This window comes from Melanaphis sacchari, unplaced genomic scaffold (assembly GCF_002803265.2).
Source record: "Melanaphis sacchari strain LSU unplaced genomic scaffold, SCAv2.0 Contig520_pilon_pilon, whole genome shotgun sequence".
In the NCBI taxonomy this organism is placed as follows: Eukaryota; Metazoa; Arthropoda; class Insecta; order Hemiptera; family Aphididae; genus Melanaphis; species Melanaphis sacchari.
Window position 1 is genome coordinate 24,784 of NW_020271354.1, and position 11,811 is coordinate 36,594.

Below are 11,811 nucleotides of genomic sequence, written 5' to 3' on the forward strand. Positions count from 1 at the left end.
GTAGTACTGGTATTAATGTGCGATGCATTTTTGTCTCGTTACATCATAAATAATATTTATGAATATACAATAAAAAATAATTTGACAATGATTATTGAAACAACCGTCCAGCTAAAAATACAAATGCTCGCATTGTTATAATTAAATAAAAAAATTGTGAATTTCTAAAAATAAATATTATTTATGATAGATATTTTGAAAAAATCTCGCAATTATAATAACTTATTCTATAAATAATAAAAATCTTCAAAATTTAAAACATTTAAATATATGATAATTAAAATAATTCGCTATTAGTAATACCTATACAATACACATTTTAAATGAATAGATTTTTAAAATCTAAAAAACATCATTTTATAATATATTTTAGTATTAAAAATCAGAAAAATAAGTTATAAATGGTTCACGACAATTGCTTATTAATTATTATATAAGTTATATTATAATATGCATTTAATATTATTTGTTACATTATTTATTAATCTTGATGCATTACTTATAATATTGTGTTTTAAATGCATATAGCAAATTAATTATTATATGAAATATAATGTAGAATGAATGAACATTTTTCACAAAATTATTTTCATAAACTACGAAATTTTATTTTACTAATCGGTTCGTATTATATTAAAATATATTTTATTAATCATTTTATTGTATACGATATAAACAAATATCAGTTCACAACAAAAATATAAAAATCACGCCACGTCCGACTCATAATATTTTAATCACGCCACGTCCGTCCCACTTCTATCAATCCTCGCGAGATTAGCGTATAAAAAGGCGCTCGAGATTTCGATTTCGGCATAACGCATTTTTTGTGCAAATTTATTCTTTGGTGAGTATAATATGATTTATTAATAATAATAGTTTCAGTTCAGTCGTCAGAATAACCATTAATTTTTATTTTTTATTTTTAGTCTTCACTTCGTTCATTCTACGAGAACAAATAAAAATTAAAAATGGGCGCTGAAAAGGTATCCATGAACATCGTTGTCGTCGGACAAGTCCAATCTGCTAAATCCGTCAAAATCATTTCAAAGGCCACCCCAGCCACCAATCAATCGATGGTGAGTACCTACCTATTTATGATTAATTTTGTTTTCAATGGTTATAACACAAATATATACATTTATTTTCATGATTCTATTAGTAATAAATACACATATAGTTCGTTTATTAACTATGTATCCACGTATTAACATCAAAACTTAAATATCGATTTAATAATCATAGATAGAGAATATAATTAAACATGATAAACAAAATAATAGTATACTTTTTTCTATTGAAGCATAAACAAAGAAAACATAAATATCAATATAATAATTATAATACTTACTTGTTATAGTTGAGTTACACTATCAAGATAAGATTAAAATTATTCCAATAAAAATATTAATTTTATCACATTTTTGCACTTTTAATTATGTTAATTAAATAAATGTTATCAATTATAAGTCAGTTTTAAAAATTAAAGTTCGTTTCTTTTAGTCTGTAAGCTATATACATAGTCATCTACTACAAAGTAAAAGTTTTTTTTTTATAACGCAAGTCTGCATTCAAACTTGAATCATTATAATATTAATTATAGTTGAATAAGTATTTTAACATAAAAAATACCAGCTGGCATCTTGTGAAAGGTCTTAAATTGAAGAATATATTTTTTTTTTTAAACACTTTTTAATAAAGAAAATGTGTAAACAATTTAGAATAATTAGTTATAAACTTCATCTTTTGAATAATTTAACATACTCTTCTAATTAAACTTATAATCCTTTAATTAATAAATCAAACATTTAATGTACCTAGAACTTGATAAATGTATATGTATATTTTCTTTATTAATTCATTCTTAGCAGGAAAGCCATTGGGAAGTATGACAAGTGACATATAATATTTACATTATGAGATTTTGTTTAAAAATAAAATAATATATAGTTATGCATACGAGTATCCCTAGATTAATTATCTAATCCCTCAAAATAAAATACTAAATTTAAATAAATGAACAAAATACTTAAAAACAAATTTATATGTATACCCATTATATATGGTTTTAACAACTATATTATATATATAAAATCATAAAAATGAGAAAAAATAAATCATTTAATGTTTTAAATTTATAATAATTGTTAAATATTTGAGTATAATCAATAATTTAATTAAATACAATGGAAATTAATTAATTAATTGTATACATTTTTTTGTTTCAGATTTGAATTTTATTAATGTAATTCATCAATTACAAACTCAAAAATGCCATAATCCAAACAATACGTGTAATTAATAAATCATAATATGTATTGACATTGCTAAATAAAACAAACTCTCCCGTCAATCATTCATTTTCTATTTTTTTTTTTATTGATATTATTATCAGATTTCCTGATCTTCGTATTATCTGTTTACAGTATCTTAAAGACTTAAAATTATAATTACTATTAAAAACATTCAAAAAAATTTTTAGGTCACAATCAATAAATACAATAATTAATTAATAATTCGTTATTAAATTAGTGGATGTACTATCTTAAAGAGTATTAAAATGAATAAAACAGAGAAATTATATTTACTAGAAAAATCAAATAATAATATATTGAGTGATTCTTTCGTCAAACACACTAATTAATATTTCAAGATTTCAACATCTATTTGTTTTTGAATTTTTTTTCACATAATTTATTAATTTATAGTAAAAATAAAACAACATTTTTATTTTAAAAAATAACAATGTTTTTTTATTGTTATCATTGTTTAAGTTTTTTACGTTTGTGAATAATAACATACATTTCTATTTTAATCTTTTGAATCATAATATTTTTCGGAGTATTTGTATACATTAAAATCAAAATTTGGACAGTTTTTTTTATTAATTATAAGTTTTTAAAATTTATTTAAACGGAGTAGTTGAGTAACATTTTTTGGGGTATTTTCGTACCTCGCCATTACACACACAATAACTTTAAATATTTATTACTCATTAACTACTCGTCCGAATTAAAATTTTAATTCATCAAAATATTTCTCTACAGAATAATAAATTAAAAATATATTAAGTCATTAAAAAACTAAAAAATTTAAAAAATACGATAAAAAAATGTTGTTTTATTTTAGCTGGAAATTACAAAAAAAAAAAAAAAAAAATACTTTCGAAATTGTTAATGAAATAATAGGCGTTGTTTGATAAAATAATCGCTCAATGTACTATTTTTAAAATTTAAAATGTTTCTAATTCGAGTAAATATTATTATAAATATTTAATAACGCATGTTTATTATATTTGTTTCTATGTAAACAGATTTTTTTCTTTGCACTCTATTACAATATCATAACGATTTTGTTCCATTTAAATATTAATGCAACTCAATAAAATGGATATCTGTGTTGATTCTTTTCCAATAGTAAATATCTTTAACCTCGACTATTTGTTTCCAAAATGTTTACGGTGCGTGAAAAACGCTTACCACGATTGCAATAGGTTATGCAAGTACATCGAACAGATAATACAATTATCCACCCACTTCAGTCTTGTAAGTCGTGTTTCTGTTAGTTTAATATTCTTAAAAAGTAATTTATATCGTATACAAATATACTATTAGAAATAATTGTCATCGTTAAATTTAGTGCATCATTTATAATCGTATTTTAAAATCAGTAATATAAAATATAAAACATTTGCTGTGAAGCGAATATAATACAACTTTTATACTTTTAAAAGAAATAATTAATGGTATAAATATTTTACTCAACTATTGTTCTTTATGTAAGAAACTATATGCATACAAAAAAAAAAAAAAAATTATACGTTATTAACTAGTTTCACCGGAAAATTAGGTTTTAAAATCCTGTATAATTTAAATAAATTATACATAATTTGAGCCATATTTCGATGGTTAAATGATTTTTACTGAGTTTTGTTTTAAATGTTAACTTATTCATGATAATTTAAAATTACGTACTTTCTAATGACTTACATTATTATTATGTTATTCATAATACATTACATTATTGGAACCAAACTACAACAGAAGTGCACAAAACTATTCAGTATAATATATTATTTAAGATTGGGTTTCAATAATTATTATTTATAAACATCAATGTTTATCTACTGTATTATAAAAATAAGTTTTTATGGCTTATAAACAAATCCTAATTGCAATAAGTTATTACGGTTGTCAGATATGGATGGTTGTATATAAGGCAATAAAATTGCAAGTTGTTATTGGACCGATAAATTACGTTAATTCCCCTACCTACAGTGTTCACGTGCCTAACCCTAATCAACGAAAAGTCGATGCTACGAGTTTTCAGTCAGTGTGCAGTGATCGATGACAGGCAAAGCTAGAGAATACCAGTAATAATAATAATAATAATATATTGTTATTAATACAGCTACAGACCAATTGTTTTTGTGCGTTAATATTGCATAAGACGGCCAATGTGTTGCGGCATTTATCCACGAGACTATTAATTCATAGAAAGTTTTAATACCTGAATACCAACCGTATACCGTATCTAGAATGAAGATATTGTGTCTGAATACCTACTTCTACTACTGTACGGCTTTTTTTTTTAGAAATTAAGACCAGTTAGGTACCATATCACATACATACACGCACGCACGCACGTGCGAGCGTGTGTACTTAATATTACATTTTGTTAGTCTTAGTAATAGATTTTTTTAAGAATTTAGCTCTAATTAATTATAATATAGTGCTTGGCATATAATTTTAATTAGTGTGTATATATTATAAATACAGTCGCTTGACCATTTATTTTACGCGAACGACATAATTGAGTATTTGGCTGAACACTTTTTGACCGAACCGAAATACACGCACTGTCTCGAAGGGATGTTGTCGTTGTGCTTGATGCCACCGACTATAAGTTTTGTTACGGAATGTTCGAATAACTTACCGATATTAATCCGGTTCTACAACGTTATGGGTGATACAATATAATATTACTATATAAATGTTTTTTTGTTTTCAAAGTTGATATGAAAATATTGTCAACCTTAATTAAAATTAAAAATACGTTTTCGCATTTGATACACAGTGACGTAAATGTGTATGTATTTTACTGATAGGTGAAAGGAGAGGAGAGATAATTAGGGATGCTTAAAGCGCTCAAATTTCAAATTTCAAATAATTCTTAATATTTATTTTAAATTTAAAAAAAAATGCTTTTTTGATGTTAACTTGCTTTAAAAATATACATATTTGTGAAATAAATTCATAATTTAAACTATTGTTTTTTATAACATTAGAAGTATTTATAAATTATCATAATTGATTATGACAATTTTTTTTAATGATTAGCAAATAAGTTATTTATATTTGTATTAATATTTTCAATTTAATTATCATGCGATGAATTATGTGTATGGACATATGGGAATATCAAATGTTTTAAAATTGGTTAACGTTAAACCTTATGGGCGCCCATTCATATATTTTGAAGTTTTATGTACAATTTTAAATAAATAAATTTCATAAAAAAATAATAAAAAATTATGATTCTGGTGTGTTTTTAACCGAAGCCAAATGCATTTGGCTGGTCCACGCGCATGATGAACTCAATATTCTTTTGTTCGGCGTAATTCAAACGTCTATACTCAGGCGCCAAACCGTACCGGAAAACTCTGTCGGATTACATTGCTGTCACGAAGCCGTAGGAATGAGTGATTTACCGAAAACATTGATGGAACTCATCGGAAATGTCACGAGCCAAACGTTTCTTGACGATTTATTGAAACTTTCATTTAACATTGCGACTCTGTCCGATCAATCTGGTAAATATTGAATACAATATTATCGTCGTCGATCGAAAAACTAATAACTTTTTGAGACAACTAGGTATTTATACCTGTATATAAAATGTATATTATTTATTTATTTTGGATATTTTTAACGCAAATACGATAGATTTGTTATATATAAAAAAAAAGAAATATTATAATTTATTACAATAGGGGACGTACTATACTCTTACTTGGGGGAAAAAAAATTGTCATTAGATAAAAACAGAATTACACGGGTTTTACAAAAATCACGTTTTAACCGTATAATCTCAATACCGACACAAGGATAATTTATATTTAATTAGATTTATACTTTTTATCAGTATTTTCTTAATTTATAACGTATTATATAAAAATTTCTTTAAATTTTTGGTACAAATATTCAGCTAAAATTTTAATTCTTGACGACTATTCCTTTTTGAATTTCAAAAACAAAAAATTGGCTTACTCGAAAACTGGATCTTTATCAGTCTTTCCTAATTAAGACTTTTCCTCGTTAGTCAAGATTAACAAAGGATAAGTTTTTCCAGTATTATTATTTGAGTATTTAATGCAATATCTGTTTTAATTCTCAGATCCAATAATACATTAAATGCATTCATCTTTCATCTATAATCGTTTTCTTTAATACTTTTGAGTTATCTTAGAGTAACATTTTCTATAATAAAAATTACAGAGTATAATATTTTTGCGAGTTTGATATATCAATTTCATATTTTATTTTAAAAATAAAAATAAAATGTTTTAAATTTAAACAGATATTAATTTTTTTTTTGAGACAATATTTATTATACAAATTGATATTTCATACATTTCAAAATATTGGTATCTATAATTTTAGATATTACCGATATTATTAATAGATAATTACTCAAATAATAAAAAAATAAATATTCTGTGTGAATGCGTTTTGTGTATATTGCGCATAAGTGAGAGTTTGTCTAAAGACACTAAGCTGATATTCTCTTAAGAAAACTGGAAGTATTATAATATCAAAGTTCAAAGGTCTACGGATTTCTGGTTTAATTTCAAATGATATTTAAATAATATTTGTAAAATTATTAATGCTAATTATTGTGAAAATTTTTACTCAAAATTCATCGTTTATTAGAAAAATTAGTTTGGTTAAATATAATTAAATTAGATGTTTTTTTTTCCTTTAGTGCTGCAAATGATGAAATTCGACGCTGTGCGGATACTGGTCGATACGTTAAAACCAAATTTTCTCTACATGCCATTGGTATCATTCGAACGTTTTACTGTATGCGAATTCGTGATTATGCTATTGAATAGAATGTTTTTTGTATGGAGCTTGCAGTCAAGTTCAAGTAGTACTCATATTCAACCGTTACAAGTTACTCGCAATACATTGGAGTAAGTTAACTCTATACTTTGTTTAACTTCTTGGCAGCCACAAGGATATTGTTTATAGCTTATAAACCGTTTTTATTTTCATACAGAATCATACTTTGCAATATAAAAATCGAAACTGAGAGAAACGATGAGAATAGTATGAAATTAAGAAATGATTTTTGCTACATACTTGGAGAGATAGTAGATAATTGTTCTATCAACGAAAATGAATATTCCGCCGAAATTGTTACAGGTAATTGTTCATAAGTACTATTAACATAACTATTAAGTTATAATAATTGAACAGCGCGTGCTTGGTTTTAAACTTTTAAAGACATAGTCATGTTATGCGTTTGGCCAGAAATCATACACATTTCACATTGGTTAGAAGATGTCGAATTTTATCCTATCAATGAAAATCTTATATTCAAAAGTTTAATGTTAGATATTATAAGCAAAGTTTTTATAAATCTATCTTCAAAAATCAAGGTGAAATATTATTATTATTTAGGCATATTGTTATTATTTATTAACATTTAACAGTATAATATTGGTATGGTTATGTATTTTATTTTGTGATTTTTGAACCCATATTGTAGTTTCAACAACTGAACACGTTTTTGATAAAAGAATTTATGACACTCTCAAATTTTGAATATTCGAAAAGTATATATAGTGATAATTTACATACTATTTTAAGTCAATCACTGTTAAATTTACCGTATTTATTGCTGAACTCCGTCGATAGTTTGATAAAAACTGAATGCTGCACAGAGTAAGTATTTTATTTTTTATTTTTATATTGTAACATTATAAACATTATAATATCATATATGTAATATTACTTTGTACTTCTATTAATACAGTATAAAATTCACAATTTTGAGAATAACTAACATTTCTGACATCTTTAAAGTTATCATGGAAAAAATAATTATATTCCACCTTTTTTATTTTTAAAATTTTTTGAGTTTATATAATATTTTGAATTATGTTGTTTTATATATTTTATTTTGTATAGGTACCAAAATCAGAATATTTTCCTTAGAAACTTAAAAATTAATATAAATATAAAATAATAATAATAAAGTTAAATTTCAAAAATGTTTTTTAATATTTTTTGAGATATTTATGAGACACATTGTTATAAGAATAACATTTAGTCACGACAAGACAATAATGAAAATATTATTTTTATTACATACAGATTACTGGCTTTAATTAAGTCATTAAAGTATCAACAAAATTTCTCTTGCACGATGGTCAATGTTATAATTTGTATAGGAATCATTTCAAATGACGATTACGACATACTTCGGAAGTTTAAAGCTCTCAAAACAGACTTATTGATCATTTGTAATCGCAGTGGTTTCGTGCACATTTAAATATGAATATATTAAATTACACTTGTTGTCTTATTCTTGCAGCTGTTATAATGGATACGTTGACAACTCAAAATTGTAATTTTCAAGACATTAGCCTGTATGGGTTAAATACATTAAATGTATTTTTTCGAGAAAATCAGCAAAATCCTGAAGCTCAACCGGTGGTTTTTAACATGATATCGATGATGCTCAAACTATACTTTGTCGAGGATGCCGACAAAAACATTAATCAAAAGTATGATTATGATTATCTATATTATTTATTTAGCACTTGATGTTTGTTTGTCACATGTGTGTAATATTTTAATTTATAAACCAACTGAGTCACGCATGATATGAACTCGTGTTTACAGTATTTTGTTAGATCTGTTGCATTTCATTAAAAACACTATAATTCGATACAATGACCAAGTTGAACTGTTTATAAAAGCTAAAGGAATAGAACACATATTGAACGCTATGACTGTGAGTACCTACTCAATCTGTGTCGCTATAATTCGTTATTTATAGCATATAATATATTAAATTTATAAATCGAAATCATAAAGTCGTGTTTAAACTGGGGGATAGACAACTGTTGATCTTTCTACAAATTATCAGACAAATTTTTGTTTTATTATTATTTATCTAATAAAGTGGATTTATTTTTATTTTTGATGTTGAAAATAAATAGATATACCTACATCTACATTTTTTTAAATGTATATTTATGTCACAAGCAGAAAAAAATATAATTTTTATTTTTTATTTATAAAGGTGACAAAATCACAGTATACTCAAATGTTCAACATGCACGAAACATGTTTTTTTTTTAATTAACCTAACAGCGTTCGCTTAATTTTCAGATTTTAAAATATCCCATACAGCTCGTGATGCTGTCAACCCTCGTAGATTTAGCCGTATTCAAATCAGCAAAATGTCATATTAAGAAATGGAAATCCATCAAGACGGGAAAGGGTTACTTGGAATTGGTGTGCGAAATTTGGAGACGTGAAACAGTCCGATTTAATTTTATAGGTCAAGGCTAATAATAGTACATAATATGACCAATTAGATTGTATAATCATTTCCACTTCTACATTCACAAACATTATTTTAGAAAACGGTATTTAATGTCCATAAAAATATTATGTGACAAAAACATTAATTATTTAAGATTGATATAGGTACTCCTCTTAAGTATTTTTTGAGCGAAAACGTTATTTGAATTGATTTATTAATAAATAGGTCAAATTTTATTTTTAATTTCATAAAAACAATAATATTGTCAATGTAGTAATATCACTCATCGCTTTCGACTTCCTTTGCTGATGGTTTTTTTATTATTTTGGATGATGACACTGAAAAACTATTATTACCGTTATAGCGTAAGTTAAGCTAGGTTCACAACTGTCATGATATCGTCTATCGTGTCATATACCTTTTATTGTATTCTGATTAACTGTTGTAACTGTAATATTATTTACTCACCACGATATATTGGAAAATTCACAGAGATTGTGGTCCATTTCAACTTTTGGACACGACACGATACATGGCAAACGATATATGACTAGGAACCTAGCTTAAGAGAATCACTGACATTAAAACGTTATTGCATCTGATATTCTCGTTTCCCAAAAATATTTATTATTATTATTGATTATTATCTACTCTCACACTTTAAACAGATAAAATTCATGCAATAAATATTGAAATTCGGTAGATTAATAACGTTATAATGGCCGTTGTTTGCAGACGATGAATTCGTGTTCCAAGAGCAACGGGACGCAACCACCGCGATAAACTTGATCAGTCTCTGCAGTCCGACGGTAGAGTCCATGTTTCTGTGCGCCCAGCCAAAGATTTATCTTCTCGTGCAGCTGGTCGAGTTCTCTGGGTTAGAAAATGCTCGGCTGCAGGATAGATCCCGGGACGAACTTGATAACGACATCGAGGAAAGAACGATTCGGGCTTGCGGTCTGGTGTCCGGTTTCCAGGACAAGGCCATTGTAGCACACATTTATCACTATTATTCGCTGAAAGTCGGGGAGGTTTGGAATGAAAACCATATTGTCGCGATGACCGGTGACGTCGACGGCGTAGAGTTGTCATCTGCCATATTGCAGTCTACCGATGCTATGGCGGTCCGGCATGCATACTTAATTGCGTTGATCACGATGATCAAAAGTCGTGTCACTGAACTACATGTAGGCAAGTCGGTAAGTCACAGTTATAATATTGTTGTATGCTAAATTGTTTGTTCGTGACACGATAAACGAATTAAAAGTTAGGTCAAGTTATAAGTAGCTTAACTTAAACTTATTTTCTTTGCATTTATTTTTTATTAACTTAACTTTTAATAAAATTGTTATTTTTTTCATTGATATACTTCATTAATAACGAGTTACTTCCAATAAAATCTGGGTCACATTTGTTTATAAGTAATTGAACAATAATAAATATGATACGATTATTATTGTCTTTTGTTGATGAACGATAGGAAATAAAATGTGTAATTCTTAAATTTACTTCTTGTGTGCATTAGCTAAAATTGTTTAGTAAAAATAATAGATTTTTAATAGTTTTAAATTATCTGTTGGTCATTTAATATTAAAAATAAAAAAAAACACTTACACTTACACACACACACACATACACATATTAATTTAACCCAAATCAGTAAGTCAATTGTCTAATTATATTATATAATTGAATTAAAAAATTCACTTAAAAATTTCTAATTTTTTTCTATCAACTAAGTTTAACTGGGTTATAAATATCATTAAATTTCCCGATGTTTGTGTTTGCGTGTTTATTTTATTTACTTATTTTTTTTAAATATTATTTTTATTGCAATATTATACTTTTTACGTCCGACTTACTTCGATAAATTGCCACAATAAGGGATAATAGCGTTAGACACTATACAGTTAAACAAACGGAATGCCAAATTTATACACAGTAAGGAAAAAACATGCTATTTGAGTCATTTATTTCACTTATATAAATATTTAACGTTATAATATAAGACTTCACTGCACATATTGTAACCTTGTAATTTAAAATTTATTATAATAATTATTTAAATTTAACATACAATTTTCGCAGTTATTGAAAATTATCTAAATATTAGTAATAAGAATACGTAATCATAATTATTGAATATTTTCATAATAAAGTTTTAATAGTAATACTGCTTGTTTAAATAGTAGAATTAACAGAGTTTTTTTTTTAAAAAATTAAATCTTAAAAATAATATTAGTTGATGGT

The 11,811-nt window shown here is 25.5% G+C and overlaps 1 protein-coding gene and 1 long non-coding RNA gene across 2 annotated transcripts; both read left to right on the plus strand.

Moving 5' to 3' along the window:
• Positions 1 to 898: 898 nt before the first annotated feature.
• LOC112599507 lies at positions 899 to 2,356 on the plus strand. The gene is made up of 2 exons (XR_003114944.1): positions 899 to 1,079; positions 2,229 to 2,356. It is a non-coding gene; the product is annotated as an uncharacterized LOC112599507 (long non-coding RNA).
• Positions 2,357 to 5,552: 3,196 nt separating this feature from the next.
• Positions 5,553 to 10,760, plus strand: LOC112599510 (the record flags this gene model as incomplete). Its single annotated transcript, XM_025346425.1, has 10 exons — positions 5,553 to 5,812; positions 6,985 to 7,195; positions 7,282 to 7,427; positions 7,509 to 7,663; positions 7,774 to 7,949; positions 8,382 to 8,530; positions 8,602 to 8,794; positions 8,913 to 9,024; positions 9,405 to 9,576; positions 10,297 to 10,760. Coding segments are annotated over exons 1-10 (1,893 nt in total), but the record flags the coding sequence as incomplete, so codon positions are not given.
• Positions 10,761 to 11,811: the final 1,051 nt, after the last annotated feature.